This window comes from Trachurus japonicus, chromosome 14 (assembly GCF_045865225.1).
Source record: "Trachurus japonicus isolate A0001 chromosome 14, Traja_1.0".
NCBI classification, from domain to species: domain Eukaryota; kingdom Metazoa; phylum Chordata; class Actinopteri; order Carangiformes; family Carangidae; genus Trachurus; species Trachurus japonicus.
In genome coordinates, this window is record NC_140920.1 from 13999424 (window position 1) to 14018966 (window position 19543).

Consider the following 19543-nt stretch of genomic DNA (forward strand, 5'->3'; position numbering starts at 1 on the left):
AGTTGTCATCTGTGTAACCATGATGTGTCAACAACCCCCAGAAACAAGAGAGGGCCAGTCTAAGAGGAATTTCCCCATTGTATTGTTTATGTCCATGTTTAATGCTCTCTGTGTGGGAGGAGAGGAAGTCAATTCTCTCTATAAAGTATTTCCAAACGGCAGCTTGCACTAAAAAACCTCTCACTGGAGCTGTCAGTATGAAGCTGTCATCTGCTGTCAAAGGTAATATTCAATAACACCAAACTGTTCATTTTGACTGTCTTGTGGCTTCGGCTGTTAACACCTGTCTCTGCAACAGCACTGGTCTCTCTGTCTCTGCTGCTTGCAGATGGATTTCCAGGTACAATATTTTTGTGGCTGACAAAAAGCTTTGTTCTAATGCAATTCAGTTTATGTGCTAAATAAACTAAATATTTTCTCCAGTTTCAGAAGATGAATCTCCAGAGATCATTGGGGAACAAGAAGTCCAAATTAAATGTCATCGAGGTAACATCTGAAATTATCAATACCTATTAAGTGTATTCTGACATTTGCAGCATCGTTGACCTGTTGTTGGCCAACAGATCAAAGGATTTTAATATGAAGCTAATTTAAAGCTGCGTTTGTGGTCCGTATGTATTTTGCCTCAAAGGTCAAACTGTGGTACTTCACTGTGATGCATTTACAAACGACGAAGATGATGTGACACTTATCTACTGGCTCGTCAATGGCGCTTTCCCTGAGGACATATGCACCAATGGGAGAATAGTAGAATCAGAGGAGTGAGTATTATGACTTTGATATTAACATTTCAATGGAAGTCACCATACCACATTAGAGCAGCCATTTAATAATCCGTGTACAGTTGATCAAACATCAAGCTGCAGCAGGTTCTGCAGACTGTGTGTTATCCTAACAAGCCTTCAGCAAGGGCCTAATGACTGTTTGTTTTAGGGAAACTTTGGCGGAAGGTCTGATCCTGCATAGGAGTTTGCTGCTGCTGAACGTCACGGCAGAGGACTTCACATCCAACTTCACCTGTGTTGTGACCAACACCTCTGGAACGGCCCAAAAGCAAGTAACTCTATCAGCATCACGGGGTTCGCGTGTAGGAAAAAGAAGGAAACACTAAATGTTGCTGCTGTGAAAAGTGATGAAGATCTCTGAGCCATATTTTATCTTACAAAATGATTCATGTTGAAATTATCTGTGAATTTACTATTATATATGCACACTGTCAGGTGGAACTTGGTATGCATTTGGTTTGATGATCCTCTGCTTTATCCAAGGAAACGACATCCAGACATTTAATGTGTAACTGCCTCCTTGATAGGAATGTGATATTAAACTGTCTAAATCAGTGTAATTTAGATGACTCGACTTCACAATGTTGCTGTCTTTTAATGTATAATATAGAGAGAGAATATTGTAAATGGTTATTTGTTGTGCTTCTGAATGATTTCAGTGTCTGTGTCGATGAGCCATCTTAAATTTGTATATTGCAGCATTTTGAAATACACTATAATAATGAGACAAAGCTGATTCAGTCAATTCATTCACAACCCCTTCAGTGCTGATGATGAGTCACTGTGGCGATTTCCCTAAAGATCTATTGTCAATTGAATCATTGATGTCAAGTTGGTAACTTTTTTTTTTTTTGGTGTCACTGTCGTTACTTTCATAACAGCTCTTCAGTGTGATTACCACCTTGTGTAGCAGAAAACAAGCAGCCAACAGAATACAAAATGATTCAGTTTTCACAAATGTTTCAGTAATAATCAAATCAATTTAATTAAATACATGGGATCACAAAATGGCCATATTCATCTGATAGTGTCAGTTCTTTTAAATCTGAATTGAAATGAATGTGAATTGAAATGAATGTTAATATCTTAACAGTAGAGAGGCTGCAATAATTAATGATGATGATGATCACAAATATGTGAGTCTATGTACATTTTATATTAAAAAAAAAGAGAAAGTAAGGCCGCCTTATTAGCTTTTGTAAATCCATCATAAGACACAAAAAATCACACATTTCCATTTCTCTTTAAGACTCCACATCTTTGGCAAATCAAGAACTAATGATTATATAAGCTGTAAATGCTTAAAAACTCTTCACTCTTAAAATTGCTGAGAAAGAAAACACATTTGTTTAAGGAATAGCAGACGTCGTACATGTTTCTCCATCAGCACAGGCACAGGTCTTTATAAGTTTACCTCCTCTCCAGAGAAAGTCTTGACACACTTTGTAGTGAAATGTGATGATTTTGTGCATCAAACAAAGTTTTAAGAGTCAAATCAACGGGATGCCTCTGATGCAGACACACCCAGCTCCTCAAAGCAACGCTGCAAGTTCTCCATCCTGTTGGGATGCTGGTTTTCTCTAATCCTCTTCCGGAGGAGTGCTGCAGCATCTGCAGTCACTGCCGGCCACTTTTCATTGGAGACGTAGAGCCGCTGGAGGAGGTCCCGGTTGGTCTGATGTGAAAATCCAAGCAGGAAACGCAGGAAAATGTCCATTTTGCCGTCTTCGCAGAGCAGGCTTTTGTCCACAGCACTCTTGTACAGCTCTGTGATTTTGGGCCCCTTGAACATCCCTTTCAACCTTTCTCTCAGATGCTGCTCAAAAATGTTCTTGCCTTGGTTTGTAAAGGACAGAAACGCGTACAGGGCAGCCAGGTACTCCTGCACGGTGGGATGGATGAAGCTCACCACCTTCTCGTGAAACAAGACGTATGGCTTTGTGACATACTCTGTGCACAGCCCGCTGTTCACGACCGCCTCCTCGTCACAGATCTCATTAACTTTCCAGTCCGACTTGTTGATCTTGAACTCGCCTTTTTCCAACAAGGTGAAAGCCAACTTCCCAAGATTCATCAGAAAATTGCATTCTTCCTCCGGGCTCCTGTCTGGAGCTCGAAATTTGCGATACTGCCGCATGAGCACCAGCACAAACTTTGTGTACAAGTAAGTGATGCCCCTGGGCGGCTCTCCCTGCATTCCCTGCTCCCTAAAGATTCGATCCCACTCATCGGCAACCACTGTGCAGAACAAGGGCAGGTGGCACATGACATGGAGCGATTTGGAAGATTTGACGTAGGCAATCACCCGCGCTGCTTGATCGGGGTTAGTAAATCTCTTCTTGAAGAACTCATTCTTGTCCAACTCGGGGAATCCACGCACCTCTATCTCCTCATAGTGCGTATCCCACGGAATAGCTCGCTTTATTTGGGACCGGGTGGTGACCAGGAAAATGCCGCGGTAGAGCAGCCTCCCTCTGAGGAGGTTGACCACGATGGCGTTCAGGGTGGTGGTCTCTTTATAGTCGCTGACAAGCTCTGTGTTTTCAAAGTCAATCTTCCCACTGTACTCATCAAGGCCATCAAAGACAAACATCACTGGGAACTCATCACATCTATAATCCTCATCCCTCAGTTGCTTTATTTCTGGGTAGAGCGTCTGCATTATTTCCAACAGGGAGATCTTGGTGCCCTCGAACTGTTTGAGCTCTCTGAACGGTAAAGGAAACAAAAAAGTATCAGGCTGGTCTTTTGTCCATTCGAGGATCAACTTTCTGATCGCCATTGACTTCCCTGCGCCTGCCACTCCAGAGAGCAGTATTAACTTTATGTTGCTGTGCAGCGCCAGCCTGTCAGTGTTCAAAATATAACCAGGAGCAAGACGCATCCCAGCTTCCCGGTTGCTGTCCAGTTTTTCAATCTTCATAACCTCATGTTCAATATTTGGCCCATTGTCACATGTTGAGGTTATGAAGTTGTCAGTATAAAGATCGTTAAATTGCCTCTTCTCTTCTGACACGTGCAAGTCCTCGCATTCGTCACAATATTTCCTCTTATATGTCTCGCCTAAATCGTAACGCACTTCGTCTGAAAAAAACAAAAAGTGTACATGTAAATATATCATATCAAATCATCATTATATTAATAGTAGTAAGTAATTCAGGGGTGTACTTACGTCTGAGGCACATAGTATGGAGCTCTCTAACCATCTTCCTCTGCCCCACCTCTTCCAGAAGGGCTTTTGTGATCTGCATAGCTACTTCAATGCTGTAACGCTCCAGCAAACGGTCCACAATGTCCAGCATGTCCATGCTTTTTAGAGAAGTGTTGAATGTCTGTGGGTAACGGCTCCACAGCATCATCTTGAATCTTTTCTTATCTGGGTCTTTCAGCTCGTTAAGGATTTTGCAGAGAGACTGATTCCAAAAGAGAAGAAGGATTACATTTTAATTCCAGTGCTGTTGTCAACTGAGTCAGCTGTTTTGTACTTTGTGTCTTTCCAACTGATACAATAGAGAAACAAAACTGACCGTGAAGGTGAACGCCAGAGTCAGAGAAGGATGCCTGATCTCATTCGTGGGTTGGACTAACTCAGGTGTGGCAGACGGCTCTCCAATCCCGTCATCTTTATCTTTAAACCTGTTGTAAATATATTCAAGTGTCAATCTTGCATGAAGTCACACATACATTTCTTAGTGCCTTTATGTGTCTGTATTTCTTACTTAGGGATTTTCTTTTCACAGTCGTCACTGTCAAAGGAGTAGCAGCTTGAGTACGAATCTGTTCTTTCCAGCTGGACCCTTAAATCAGGCAGACAAGAGGACTTAAGATTGGCTTTAGCGTGACTACGAGATTATAGCACAGTTGTCCTTGGACTCAATAAGTAACAGCAAGTCATAGTACATTGTCAGGCATAGCTGTTTCCTGAATTTAATGTGATGAATACACACATTTCTAGACTGATTTAAGCTTTGCTGAATACTTTTTCTTGTACCTCGTGGAGCATCCTTCTTCTTCGTCAGCCATTTCGACTGAGATCATTGAAGATGTCTGTGACACGTAGCTCAGAGCTGGGGCTGGGCCCCGGCTCGGTTGTGGCCTGAAAATAAGAAAATAGAGAAAAATTACAGTTTGTTAATTGCTTAGTGACCACATAACAAGCCATCACTGGTTTCCATAGCGCATGTCAGATAAGCAGTTCATTTTAAGCTTCAATGTCTTTCACAAGCAGCATCATGGCTGTCAAGTCTTGGGTATTTGTATTAGGATCTACAAAAACTTTTGAAGGTTGATGGACAAGCATGGATTTAACCCCATTTTCTATTATGATTCATTTCACTTTTCCTTTTTTTAGGGGGGGAATTACTGCTTTATTTATCTTTGGGCTTGCTTCATTCTAAAAGCCCCAAAATAAAAATAAAAAGTACTCAGTATTTTAAAAAATGTATAATTGTAATTGTTGTGACAGACTTATCACATTAAATTCAGGTACATAACATCTGACTATCCATATAATCTAATGACAGTACATGTAAATTCCATGTGAAAATATAGTAAGTATGTGAAAAGGATCTCAGTACCAGGAGGCAATATCCATTGGATTTTCTCCAAGGTCCAGCGATGGTCTTCTCTCAGGGATGTAGTAGAGATCATCGTCGTCTTCATTAAACTCGACCTGCTGTCCTCTACCAGACGCTGCCTCCCCGAGGGAGCTGCCTGACAGCGAGGCCTCCATTTCAACGTCGTCCATCGTGTTGTGGAGAGGGTCAGCCGATGACTAACATGCCAAATGCAAACACTGATGGTTTTTCATTTTCCAGGAATGGTCTCTGGACCCGTCAGCACCTGCAGATGAACAGATACAAAGCACAGCAGGATATCAGCTCTCAATTTCTCCATCAGGTGTTTCACTTAACACCAAACCTGATTTTCAGGTTTCAACCACTAGAAACTTGCTCAGCTTGTGTGTGTGTGTGCCCTAAAATGTGATACTGCCAAAAAAAAAACAGAGACAACATAACATAAATGAAAGAATTGAAGAAGCAAATTAAATGTCCTTAAAACTTATTTGGAAATGACAAGAGTTTCATTGCACAAAGCAAAACTTTTGAATTTGTACATTTAAACACACAATGCCATGCTCTCTCTCTCACACAGACACACACACACACACACACACACACACACACACACACACACGCACAATGCAAACAGATTAGTTAAGTTATGCTTAACAAGTTGAAATGGCTGTCAGTGAATCAACTGTTCCCTAACTCTGGTAATGTACTTTATTAGTGTATTGTGAGGTTTTAGGACTTTGACCCTGCATGGTGTGGGCTTACAAAAAAACTTTGAAAAGTTCAAAAGTTCACTGTTACAGACTTGGTAGCTAAAGAATGTGAGATAAATGTATGTTAAAAAAGCACCATCATAATCATAGCTTTGCTTTTTACAGTTGCACCATTATATTTAACTAGATGTGCTAGTTGACATTATGGCAGTCATTGATCGGTGATCAGCTCACTGGTCAGTGTCGTTATTGCTCTATGACAGTTGAATCATTTCAATCACAAGACGATCAGAGGAGGAGCTGTAACACACACACAGTCTATGACACACACCGCAGGAAACTGTAACCTCGTTTAACTCCTTTGAGATGGTTTCGCTGTCACAAACGGAAGCGTCGTAACCTCCAGATCAACTGACACGATGGTGACAACTTCAGCTAACAGCTACATGAGCTAACTTTGACGTTTCTCACTCCTCTCCTGCCTCCTTCCGCATATTGAGCCCATGACTATGACAGACTGTCCGTATGTTTAGTATATCAACGTACACCCCCAGCCTCTTTCCCTGCCTAATAATGTCAAAGAGATTATTTAAGTTATACTATAATGCTAACTCAGCAGGCTAGCAGGCAACTTTGTATTTGGGATCAAACCCAGAGACAAACAATTTCTCTGAAGCCTCAAACCACAAAGAAGGCGACGGAGCTGTACAAAAAATCATAATACCGTTTCATAATGGCCATAAGTGTCATTTTTAGCGCATTAGTATTGAAATAAACGCACCATTTCCTATTTAAGACATAGCGTTAGCTTACCTCTGTCTAACCGACGCAGGGACCAAAGTTTCCTTTTGCTTCTTCTTCTGCCTGGACCGACAGAGGAGGAGCGACGCACAACAAAGCAGCTTCCGCCACCTGCCGGTCTGTGTGTGAACAGCGTGTAAACACCAGCCAGCTTCTTTACAGCAGAGGAGAAATACTGAAAGAAATTTTATTTAAATAGCCTACAAAAGACACACATCAAGAGGACTCAAGCTGAAAGGATCATTTCATAATTAATTTCATTATTACTGGTGCCTTAAAGGGATAGTAGCATTTTTTTTAAAGTGGGGTTGTATGATCTACAAATAGCCCCTATATAAGTACTTTAATTGCAGTAGAAGACTCTCTGGACACCTCCCGTTAGCAACGCCAGCCCATAGCCCTGCCCAGAGATTTACAACATACCTACATTGTTGTGAATGGACCCAAAGAAACGGCCTATTTTCGCGGCCTTAAAAGAGGTTTTACGTGAAAAAAAATACACAGTTCCATTGCTCGCTATAATATAATTTTTTCCAGCCCTTCAAAGTGCAGGAAAAACGCAGTTTTTATTTGGATTGGATTGGATTTGTATTTTTTTTTTCAGGTAAAACCTCTTTTAGGCCACAAAAATAGGCCGTTTCTTTGGGTCCATTCACAACACTGTATGTTGTAAATCTCTGGGCAGGGCTATGGGCTGGCATTGCTAACGGGAAGACAGAGTGTAGAGAGTCTGCTACTGCAATTAAAGTAGGCTACTTGGGGGCTATTTGTAGATCATACAACCCCACTTTTAAAAAAAAATGCTACTATCCCTTTAATGTAGGCTATAAATAATAGTGTGTTGCTTACTAATCAACTTTAAATATTCCCTGGTTTTATCTGTCAAGGTAGGGGAGAGTGGGGTCAAGTGTAACGGAGGGTCAAGTCAGTGTAACACCTCACTTTCACCCAGTCAGAAACAAGCTAAAGTCATGATATTCACTCTGCACATGCTCACTATGGTCCTCTGCCTACCTGGATGAAATCAGCTCATTAGATCCCCATCAGGTTTTATCAGGAAAAACACTGTTTTTGGGGTAAGAAAGTAATTTTTCAAAATCGCTGTATATTTTAACTGGTGTCCTGAGTTCTTGAGGCAATGAACCTCATGTTATATCATTTTGATGCCTGATGTCTTAGCTAACAGCCTAAATGAGTGTCATCTGATTCATTGCCTTCTACTAGTAGCTAGCACATTGGGGTTTATGCTAGCTGCTAGGGTGGGGTCAAGTGTAACACCTTGACAACCCTGTTTTCAGCAATGACAATTTGCATCACAATGCAGTTTTTACTTGTTTTTAATGAAGCAAACCTACTCAATGTTTTAGTACATATTTAGTTACATGGAGTAGGCTAGCTAGCAGAGGTTTAGGCTACCTCGGGGACAACAACAGTGGGCTTCACTGCTAACGTTAAATATGGTGGAGAAAATGCACAATATGATTTCTGAAGTGTAGTGCAGCATTTAATGATTATTTCCATAATGGTAAAATGATTTTACTGTAAACTGCTCAAGTCATTTTGGTCCTTTATTAGGCCTGGTGTGTGCGGTGCCAGCTGTGCTGCCTGATTTTTCACAGTGTTTCACAATATTCACAGTTGCATCAGTGTTAAAATAATAATAACACTAGAAAATAAACCAAAATCATATCTTTTCTCTGCCACGTCTTCTTCCTTCTTAAAACCTGTTGCCTATAAACTACAACAAATGTGTAGGGCTCAACATGATGATGGTATGATAATTTTTTACAATAAGATCCAAAATAATTGACATTTAAAGTAGGAAACAAAGATAGAAAAAAAAATGTTTTCATCCAGTGTTGCCCTGATGTTGAATTCCCCCCTCCTCACACATTTAAAACCACAGTAGGCTAATGATGCATCAGTGTTAACAGTTCACCAATGCAAGGTTGGTTAAGTTAAGTTTTCATTCTAAATCTATATGTAGCTGTGTTAGTTAGTTAGTTAATTTACTTATGTCCCGGATGGTGAAGAAGCTCAGGTGTTTCTTTTTTTGGAGGCATGATATCTACAAAGTACAAGACACGTTGGCATAGAAAACACATTGGCAGCAGAGGAGATAGTCGGATGAGTTACAACATTTTTGCCAGTGCTTGAGGTCTGGACTGACACTGATAACTGACCGTTGTCAATACACTGATCCACTCCGGCCTCCTCCCTCCTCGGTCAGCTGGTGCATGAGGCTCCAGATAGTCACCTCTCGGCCAATCAGAGGCCGGCACGCCTAAATTAGTCACCTGGAAGATGTAGCCTCTGGGAGCATGATCTAATGTGATTTCACACTCAAATACATATATTGTCCATATACAAAACTACCCCCCTGTGTTACCAACATACCATAGTTTTTCTTTGTCAGCCTTTATAATTAGGACTGCCATAAAGATAGTTAGATTTAATCACAGTCTTTTCAGTTGTAATGTGGACCATTGTGTGTTAAATATTATGAACAAACTATATGTTTTAGCATGTTTATGCAATTCACTGCATGCTGTGCTGTAATTTTGTATAGCTGCTGCAAAATATGATTCATACAGTTTTTTTTTTTTTTTTTTATAAAGCTCTACAGCTGGTGTAACAGCTGCATTTTTCCTAATTATTATTGTTAATTATATTGTCATTTGTTGTTTCTAAGTGAAAACAAATCCAGCTTCACACTGTATGGCTTTATTCATGATTATTGATCATCTTGAGCACTAACACTGTAGGGGTTTCTGTTGCATTGGCCCCTGCTTGTTTATTATGGGCAGGGCATGTCTCTTGTTTTTGTTGCTCTGTCTCTCTGAGGAGTTCATCATTTTGAGGTGGTCAGCTTATTGATTTGTTCCCGAGTAAATTGAACGGGTTATAATAGCCTAACACTTTTTAAATCGTTATTTGTCAGATAGCTGTTAGTTATGCTACTGAAGGAAAGAGTTTTCTGGGCCTGCCTTACAAAACTTAGCCCAATTAAACACACGTTAAGAAAAACACAGAATAGTGGGGTAACACGTAGAAAGGAAAAGTGCGCAGTATTGCTCGCACAGTGAATAAAGACTTAAACTCCGAAGCTGTTTACCAGTAGGTTAGATAAAGAAATCCAAAGAGGGTATTGGCAGCATCCTCATCTCGGTGACCGAGACATTGACGAGTTTCCACTACACTGCGCTTTGTGTGATGGAGGCGTGAGCAGCGACAAAGACGGCAGGAGTATGAGGGGTGATCAGTGCCACAGGGACAGGGAGGAGAGGGGGAGGTCCCTTTGTCACAGCATTTATAAGTGGCTTTTGATGTGTTCATATTGCTGCAATGAAATAAATTCAGATGTTAACACTGAACAATTTGAAAAAATACTATAAAACCTTCATTCATATACAAAGGGCAGTTTAAATATTTAATTATGTCACATTTTACGTATAGATGTCACTTTTAGCTGATCCGTACACCTACATTTTAATACTTTAATTACTGGGCTAGCCTAAGTGTAACAGAATATTTTGTGTTTATATGTTACAAGGAGCTGCGTCCCTCTGAGTTGCCGTAGGGGTGAGGTTGGCGGGTTTTTCCACTGGGGTTTTGTTTTGTAGATGTGTCTCACGCAGGTTAGAAAGATAAAAGTGGACATGGAGCATTTTGTTCAAATTTCCACTCCACCTGTTTCTGTAACACCTCAGGACCCCTCCCCCAACCTCTCTCCTCTGAGCTCTCCTGACCTAGTCCCCGCCCACAGCTTCTCCCTGCAGGATGTCTCTGTGAGGGAGGTTTTTGAAACCCTGAGCAAGCTTGACCCCAAAAAACCACCTGGGCCGGACGGTCTGGACCCCTTTTTTCTTAAAGTTGCAGCCCCTATTATTGCAGAACCCATCACCTACCTTTGCAACTTATCCATACAGTCAGCTGAACTTCCATCTGCCTGGAAGACGGCCTCAGTACACCCCCTATTTAAAGGCGGAGGTGGTCTCCTGTCCCGTTTAGGCTATTGTTTTATTAAATATATATAGTAACCCATAGGTAAAGAAGCTTGGCTATATAAGCTCAACGTGGTTGTTGTTTTGTGTGTCTAGGACCTTTTCATTCATCATATTCTATGCTACATTATAAATAAGATAAATAGCCTTCCTAAATAAAATCCCGGTTTAAAATAAAAGTTGTACGAATTATCAAACAAAATTATACTTTCATCCCTATTGTCACCCATTGAAGTTGTGACATAGTAAGTAATGTGTAACAACTGGGATAATTACAGGAATACTATTAGATTATAAAGCTATGTTATTTCCATTTGTTAAAATAAACAAATGAACACAGAAAAAGTTAACTCTTATCTTTTGAATTACAGTTCAATGTGCAGTCACATAAGTAAAGTACTTGTGGTTCAATTCCCCACTTATTCTCCACAAAATCACTGCCACTAATCCTCCTGTCCTCCTCAGCCTCCCGCTGCCGCCTGGTGGCATCAATCACCCGCCATACCCCAGTGCGCGATGAGGACTATGACTCCATGTCTGTGTATGAGGGAGGATGCTCAGAGCGAGCCCAACCTTTCCAGACACCAGTATGACCGACAGTCTGTGCGTTGTCCTCCTGAGCTGTGGATGCTACTCCGGTGTATTTTGGAAGGGGGGTCGGGCAGCAGCGACCCACCACCACCAGCAGCCCTGAGCCTGACGTGAATGACAAGTGAAAGAGCCTCTGTGAAGCGAGCAAACAGCACAGGAATGTGCACAAGTCCGCTGGGCTGCACTCGGGCTCCTCAAAGCGACATTTTGGACCTTCTGGACCTGCCTCTTTATGTTTGTAAACACCCAAACCCAGCAGAGAAGAACACGCAGAGCCCTTGAATTTATTTTTATGATTTTATTTTATTTTTTTCTTTAAATATTCTTTATTGTCTTCCCCCCTTCATCCTTTGAAGGCAGGAGTGGGATTGTTGGGAGTGTTTTTCTTTTGTCAAGCGTGAACAAGACAAACTTCTACCATGGCACTGGTTATGGAGCCTGTGAGCAAGTGGAGCTCCAATCAGGTGGTGGACTGGATGAAAGGTAAGGCGCGATGCTGAAGCCTTGTAATATTAATAGCTACAAGTAGAAATAACCAAAAAGAAAAAAGAAAAAACTGCTGTGTTGCAATCAAACTACAGTGTTGCGCTGCGTCTCCACAAAGATTCACCCGAGATGCCACAAGAGAACAAAACACCTGCTGAGCCTCGGGCTTCCGCCGCCTCGGCGTGCGCCTTCTACGAGGCTTTTAATCACAGCATCAAATCATTTCATCATCGATTTTTTTTTTCCTCCCTACGCATTTACAATGTGGAGACGACTTGTCCTCAAAGACCAACATGTTCTCCAGAGCCTAACGCACTCTTAGTGGCACAATACGCTTTTAAACCTCTATTGTGTCCTGTGGCGGTTATTGTTAACGGGGGGGCTGCCTCGCAGGAGGCTGGGAAACACAGCGGAGATCCAGTAATTACACACAAATAATTAACCCTTCTCACTGGATCCGGGGAGAATCTGAGAGCTTGAAGCCTCACGTGTGCGTGCGATATAGGAACTATCACTGTAGTGCAGCACCAGAGCTTTATAGGAGCCATCTGTGCCAATAATGTTGATCCACAGATGCTCCAAGTCATTAAGAAGTCACAGCTGACTTAGAGGAGCCTGGTGTAGGCCTGAGACTAGATTAAACAGTTTTTAAAGCCTCTTGGTGTCTGAAACATCAGGCTCAGCCCTTACTATTTAAAAGCAGTAATATGTGAGCTCTTAAATCAAACACTGATTCAGACACATGGGCATTTAGTTGTAAAGTAGACCCTCACTGCAAATTTGGGAAACATTCAGCAGAATAATGATTTTCAATTACACACACAAGCACACACAGACACACAGGAAGTGAGAGGGTTCAGTCTGATGGTGAAGCTTTCTGCAGGCCAGGAGCTGTGGTGGAGAGAGAGAGAAAGTAGCCCAATGTTTGTGCTCTAATTAATGAGGGTCTGGGCATTCAGTGAAACTGCTAAGTTGAATATATTAATGTACAGCTGTTAGAACGAATCAATGATTCATAGGTTTCGGTAGCTGTGTTGAGGGTGAGAAGTTCCTCAGAGGAAAAAAAAAAACTGTCTCCACAGACTTGGTGGAAGTAGCCCACACAGGCCTATCAGGAGACGTTGGTGGCGCTGATGGCGCACTGTCATGCTGCTTTTAGTCTGTTTGCATTTGAAACTGATCGCCACAGGCAGCCTGTTACTCTCAGAGATGCACAAGACGTAGGAGGAGATGTTGCAGGCAGTAGTAGGGGAGCTACCCTCGCCTGTCTGTGCACCAGCGCTGTAATTGTTTCAGTGTTGTGTTGTGTGTTGTTTTGCAGAGCCACGTGCTCACGTGTCAGGCCGCAGCCCTTCAGAGATGCTCCAGATGAAACGTACACATGCATACATACATCTTTCCCGCCTCAAGACCAACACACACACACACAGACGCGCGCGCACACACACACACACGCCCACACCCACACACACTTAGTCATAATTCTGAGCCTGTAGGCCTCTTTCTGCTGGCTCAGACATAATGTGATGATGAGAGACCTCTCTCTGTATGAGTTGTGTTATAAATTGTACCTGAATCTAAAGCTGCTTTTTAAACAGGGTGTTTTTTTTTCTTTCTGCCTGCGCTGCCTCGCTGAAGAGACACAAAATGCAAATGTATAGAGGAATTCACGGAGGATTGATGCAGACAACGGGCTCAGAGATGAGAGGATGTGGAGAAAGGCAAAGACAGAAAGACCACAACAGTTAAAACGAGATGTGAGCAGATCTGTAAATAGGCTGAGAAACGTAGGGAGCAAGAAGTGGAGACGGGGTATGAGCACGGGCACTTCAGTGTCCCACATCTGACAAGTGGAGCAGAGACGATTCCTGTGCCCAGAGCCCAGTAATGGTAATTTAAAGTGAGGGGCAGAGTGGCACTGAGAGACACAGGGAGGGAGAGAGGGAGGAGGGGGTTTAATTCTTGTCTCACATCCATTCTCAGCTCCTGAGGAATGGCAGCATTTTGTAGTTTCGCATTCACAGCTCCATTATTAGCATACGGCTCTGTGATGTCACTGGAGGCCAAATAGGGGCACCCCGTGACCTTCCCACAATCCCGCTCTGCACCCCTCCCCGGTAGTGTTTTGTGTGAGGAAGGCGCTTTATTCGCAGCTGTGACAAAGCCGCTTTAAGGAAGAGATCCTCATCACAAAAGAGGAAAGAGTTCCGGCTTTGACTGAAAAATGTGTTCTCAACAAGTGCAAACATGACGATTTGTCCATTTTCAGACTTGTTATTATTAATTGTCTGCGTGTTTTCGAGGCGCAGACCTAATGCAGGCTTAGTATAATCTCTTTAGTCTTCCTGACAGTCCGCATTAGTATAATTCATGTTTCGTGAAGTGTATCAGTTTTATCTATGCGCTCTCGGTTTTTCTTGCACACCCACGCTCTCCTCGTCTGTGACACACACACACACACATACACACCGAGAGTGATCAATGACAAGTCAGATTAACACAAATCCATTACAACAACGCTAACAGCCTTAGATATCTCTCTTACCTCACATTATCAGAGGATTATCTGGAACGGAGATCAGGACGTGTCAGCGCTGTGCTTTTAATTTCTCCTCAGCGCGCCTGAAATCTGACCCCTGAATGAAATGGGCAGGAAAAATTGATGCAGTGGAGATTAGTACTCAGTGCAATCAGCAAAGTATTCTCCATCTACAGAGGAGGGGGACGTCTGTGGCCATACTGCTCTCTGAAGTGGAGAGTCATATCACAAGATACAGCGGCGGTTCAGTTAAAACCACCAAACTTCAGCATTCATGAGCAGTAATCTCAAAGTAATCTACACTCAGTGGTGACAGGACTCTGCGGCTGGAGCAGAATCTCCCTCTTTATCAGATCCACTGTTTGCTTAAAGTACAGGGCTAAAAATCTACATTTATTCCTGTGTATGGATCCACTTGATGTTTGTGGGGTTTTTTTTCTCAGTGCCTTTCACTGTGTTTGTTATTGTGTTGCTCTGTGTCATGCAGCTGCTTTGTTTTCAGTCTTTTATTCAGATTTGACTGCCTGGGCGTTTATTGATCATATTCTGTCGAGCACTTTGAGCTTGTGTTGTTTTTGAATAGGCTCTAAAAATAAATGTGTCTTGAAATAATCTCACTTCTCTTTGATGTGGGGGGACTCAACTCTCTCGTTTCAATTTAATAACAACTTTCTTTCTTTTTTAAACAGCATCCTTCAAAGTAGCAACACATGATGCTTGACGGTGACATTTAAAATCTTAAATTGTTGCTAATGAAATGGGCAGCTACGTTAGCCGAGGGGTCTCGTGCTACCACGCAGTCACTTTTTTGGAAAGCATCTTCGAGTCCCCTCCTCACTTATTTCTTTATTCTGTCCTGCGGGAGAATCCCTGCCAAAATCCTGCTTCGTGGTTCCTATGACAACACGGGGAATACTTCATTGACGTAATGAGTCTCAATTAACTCGGTAAAGAGGCTGATTAGTTAAGCCTTTAAATTTTATGCAAAACCATTGAACCTCCCTATGTTTTCCTCTCCACCGTTGAACTGCCAGCTAAACCCAATGTGAATGCCTGATCAGGTTTAGGCACACAGCACTGAGTCACATGTGTATGATTGGTCCACAGCGATGAAAAGACAAGATGAGCACAGAGTTGTCAGTGTGTGTGTGTGTGTGTGTGTGTCCCCCTCTCACTGAGAAAATGGAAACAGACCGAGTGGAGTGTATAGAAGAAAGCCCTACAAAGGCTACTCTCTCTGTCCCCACTGGTAAAAGGACGGTCAGTTAGCATGCAGAGCACTTTCTACTGACATTCAGCTATGACATATATAAAAATACACTTTAGTTTTTTTAGTGGATAAAACTGAGAGACGAGAAACTGTGATCTGTCATCTTGCAGGGCAAATGAAATCATCTGTTTGCTGTTGTAACACCATCCACTGTTTCTGGTTTCAGTTTAATTCTACATAATTAGGGCACCACAGATACATGTTACGTCAGAGAGTTGTCATTTAGGTGGATCTAGTGTGTTTTTATGTCTTTTGTCTTTGAGTTTCTGCTGCTGATAAATGCACTAACACCAGTGTCCAGCGATGAGACTCACCTTATGAGGCGAAAGCCCTTTGATGCAGACAGGAGCTGCAGAGCCAGGCAGTTTGTTTTATTGTGCTGCACTTCATCAACTGCCTCAATGGAAGATTTCACACCTGCTACAGCAGTGAGAGATGTAAAACGAGCCGAGCGCAGACACATCGCTGCTTTTTAGTTGAAAGCTTTTTCTAGTTTATTGCTGAAAATGCACCTTGGGATTGTTGTTGATGAGGAGGAATCTGTCAGATTTCTTCGTCTGACACCAATTGTTTCACAGGACACAGTCGTACACAACCTGTGTTCACACGCCTTACAGATTTTATAGCACTGATTCTGGCAAGGGCATTGATACCGAGCTCTATTTGAAAACATAATGCGAATGTAGGTTTTCACAAGAAATCAGAAAGCCTGCTGCTACCAGCGAACAAACTGTTCACCTTGTCGTGCTGTGCTGAAAGTTTTCCTGTCATCCTGTTGGGTTCCCTCAGGCCTGGACGACTGCCTGCAGCAGTACATCAAGACCTTCGAGAAGGAGAAAGTAGGGGGGGACCAGCTGCTGCGTATCACCCACCAGGAGCTGGAGGATTTGGGAGTGTCCAGAATCGGACACCAGGAGCTTATACTGGAGGCTGTGGACTTACTCTGCGCTCTGGTGAGTCCAAGCTTCCCACGCTGTCTTCCCACTTCTTTGTACTGTTACTTGAAAGAGTCACGGACCGCTGCGGTCGAATTAAGTTTTCGTTTTTGTGGCGCATGTTCGGTTCCTCCTCAGCTTATCACACAGTTTAGTGGTTGTTGTGATTGAAGCTAGAAAATTAGGTTGTTTTTTTTAGTCTTGACAAAATTCACAGTTTTGATATGTGTGATTTCAGCTGGTTGTTATGATGTGTTAACTGTATTTTTGCATAAAGTCATCATCCATGAATTCTGCTTATCAGTTAACAATCCCAGTTATTACAGGTATAATCACATTTTTGTTTGATTTATCAGAATAAACTCAATATTCTTTTTGCATAAATCGCTGAGGGGTTTAGACTTCACTGCTTGAAACTGCTTTGGGCCTCAAAAACATCACAGCAAGTCTAGCAGAGTTAATAATCTGGCCAAAATATCCTCCACAGGCAAAATCTTACAGCTGTCATTAGCGCTGACATGGATTACAGCCTCCTCCGAAAGTGATTTTTGCACTTGGTCTCAGAAACACAAGTTTTGCATGTGTCAGCATGATGGACTGCTGCTCTGCTGATTGGACTAAAGTGCTGCTGCCGAAGGAGTTGGAGCATCAAATTAAGTCTGTAACACTCACTCCTCCTCATGCCAGTGCACTGACCTGTCCCGAGTAGTTCTTCACAGATGAAGGTTACACGATCAGTTTAGACAGAAAGGACATCGTTTTGTTAGGGAATATTGTGTTTTCTCCTTTTCATTTTAGTCTTTTTTCTTCATAAATGCTGCATCTTAAAACATGTTAATGTTTAAAATCTGCAGTTATCTATCGGTGTCTACGCTGTGGTTTGGGATCTGGGACCTATTATTAACACACAAAACTCATATCTCAGTTTATTTTGGCCTGCACATAAAGATTGTTTTCACTGTTGGGTAATTTTCAGATTATTTTGTGTACCAAGCAAATAATTGTTTTGAGCATAAAGTGTAAGAAAAGAAGGCAAAAACTTTTGGTTGAACAAGATAAGTAGCTTATCTTGTACAACCAATCAAAACCACAAAGTTATGAGAGAGGGAGCACATCCAAGATATTAAAAGTTATGCTTAAAAATGGATTCAGAGTATTAATCGTTAAATAGTTTTTTATATTTTGTATTTATAATTTGTTCCCAATTAATGTCATGAACAAAGCATGGACTCCACATCTACATGGTAGAAGAAACATGAGAACTTATCAGTAACTTTAGGAGCAATTTTCTTCCTCACAGCTTTTGACAAGTTCACTTTAATTGAATTTCTACGTAAACGTAAACTAATGAAACTCTCTTCAGAATAAGAATTATGTTGTGTGGGTGACAGCTGTGTGTAGCACCCTGCTGAACCATTTCTTAAGATGCTGTAATTTTCCTCTCCTTTTCAAATCCTTCTTTTATTTGTGCACTAAAAGGACAATCAATGGAGCAGTCTAATGATACACGGCATTAAGTAGTAATTTGCTGGAAGTCTAAAGCAGCGTCAAAGGTGTGACACGCTGGGCTGGTAGAGCGAGGGGAGCATAAAAGGAGAAGTTGTGAAAAAATTGATGAAAACAAGGAGTGAAGGCGAGAGGACGGAACAGAGATGAGGACGGGTATGTGTTGGCTCAAGAGACACACAGTGAGACTGGATGGAGATTTACTGGACTGAGGTCACAGATGCAATCTGAATCTAAAGTCCTCTCATCCTGCATTGCCGCACGGGGGGCAATGCTTCAGCCTCAAAGCTTCTTACGTAACTGGGATTTAGTTTTAAGTCTCTCAGGCTCTGCTGTATTAAATATGATTAGCGGCCCTCCTGCCGCGCTCTCTCCTCCCAAGAAACTCAGACGCCCACAGGCCCGCACGTGCAGTTTGGCGTACGGGGGGTAATGAGTGTTCTGCTGTCCCTACACATGCAAAGTGACAGCTGGAGGAGAGCGGGGCCGGGCAGATGGGTCACTGGTTTGATTCCTCACATGTTCATCGTATAAGCAGCATCTTTTGGTGGTGTGACAAGGTGGCTGGCCTGCCAGTGGTCTTTTTTTTTTCCACAACAACAATTGCATTGCAGAGAATCTTTTTGGAAAGGCTCACAGTTAAAACAAACACTGACAAACTGGTCAAACACGGCGGATTTACTTTCCTCTCTCCTCCAGAATTACGGGCTGGAGACGGAGAATCTCAAGACTCTTTCTCACAAGCTGAACGCATCTGCCAAGAACCTGCAGAACTTCATCACAGGCAGGCGGCGCAGCGGCCATTACGACGGCCGAGCCACCCGTAAACTACCCAACGACTTTCTTACCTCTGTGGTGGACCTGATCGCTGCAGCCAAAAGCCTGCTGGCCTGGCTGGACAGGTGAGATTTGCAAAAAGCTGCACTTGTAATACATATAAACATGTCCAAATGCCTGTGTGCTTACATGTTCACGTGCACACACTCATGCACAAAGACAGAGTTCCCTTTAGTTTTTGTAGTTTATTTTTAGCACCAGCATTGATTGATGGAGTAATTACGTCTCATATTTTACTCCTTTGCTCATTGAGCATGTTTTAGCCCTGAAGTAAATACTTTATACATCCGTCAACATTTTCCTAACATTGTAAATTGGTTAAAAAAACAAAAAAACACAAAAAAAACACAATGGTTTTGTTGTTGTAATGCAGCAAATTAAATATAGAAAACATGGCTTCACAAAGGATGAGGCTGTCTTGTTTATCTGGCACCATGCGTTGGTTCTTTTGTGGAGACTCCAATTCTTATCACTTACAGACCAGTTTTGTTTTTTTTATGTT

At 42.1% G+C, this 19543-nt stretch overlaps 2 protein-coding genes and 1 pseudogene across 6 annotated transcripts in view; 2 read left to right on the forward strand and 1 right to left on the reverse strand.

Annotated features, from left to right (window-relative positions):
- The first annotated feature begins 19 nt into the window (after positions 1 to 19).
- On the forward strand, positions 20 to 1218 carry LOC146974431 (uncharacterized; annotated as a pseudogene). The gene is made up of 6 exons (XR_015037653.1): positions 20 to 24; positions 120 to 222; positions 299 to 340; positions 424 to 486; positions 632 to 761; positions 934 to 1218. The product of XR_015037653.1 is annotated as an uncharacterized LOC146974431 (transcript).
- Positions 1219 to 1662: 444 nt separating this feature from the next.
- Positions 1663 to 6981, reverse strand: nlrc3l1 (NLR family, CARD domain containing 3-like 1). Its single transcript, XM_085797755.1, has 7 exons — positions 6886 to 6981; positions 5363 to 5627; positions 4777 to 4881; positions 4505 to 4582; positions 4313 to 4421; positions 3958 to 4198; positions 1663 to 3869 (listed from the first exon to the last, which is right to left on the reverse strand). Exons 2-7 carry the CDS (start codon positions 5530 to 5532, stop codon positions 2281 to 2283), a joined length of 2292 nt encoding a protein of 763 aa, XP_085653881.1. The 5' UTR covers positions 5533 to 5627; positions 6886 to 6981; the 3' UTR covers positions 1663 to 2280.
- Positions 6982 to 11436: 4455 nt separating this feature from the next.
- LOC146974433 (connector enhancer of kinase suppressor of ras 2-like) overlaps positions 11437 to 19543 on the forward strand; it is a 31550-nt gene continuing 23443 nt past the window's right edge. For 3 of the 4 annotated variants that reach the window (XM_085797757.1, XM_085797760.1, XM_085797761.1), the window contains exons 1-3: positions 11437 to 11951; positions 16553 to 16716; positions 18904 to 19106. In XM_085797757.1, the coding sequence (XP_085653883.1) occupies positions 11888 to 11951; positions 16553 to 16716; positions 18904 to 19106 (431 nt within the window). In that variant the 5' untranslated portion in view covers positions 11437 to 11887. The remainder of the gene's footprint in view (positions 11952 to 16552; positions 16717 to 18903; positions 19107 to 19543) is intronic. The other variant, XM_085797759.1, reaches the window with a different exon arrangement.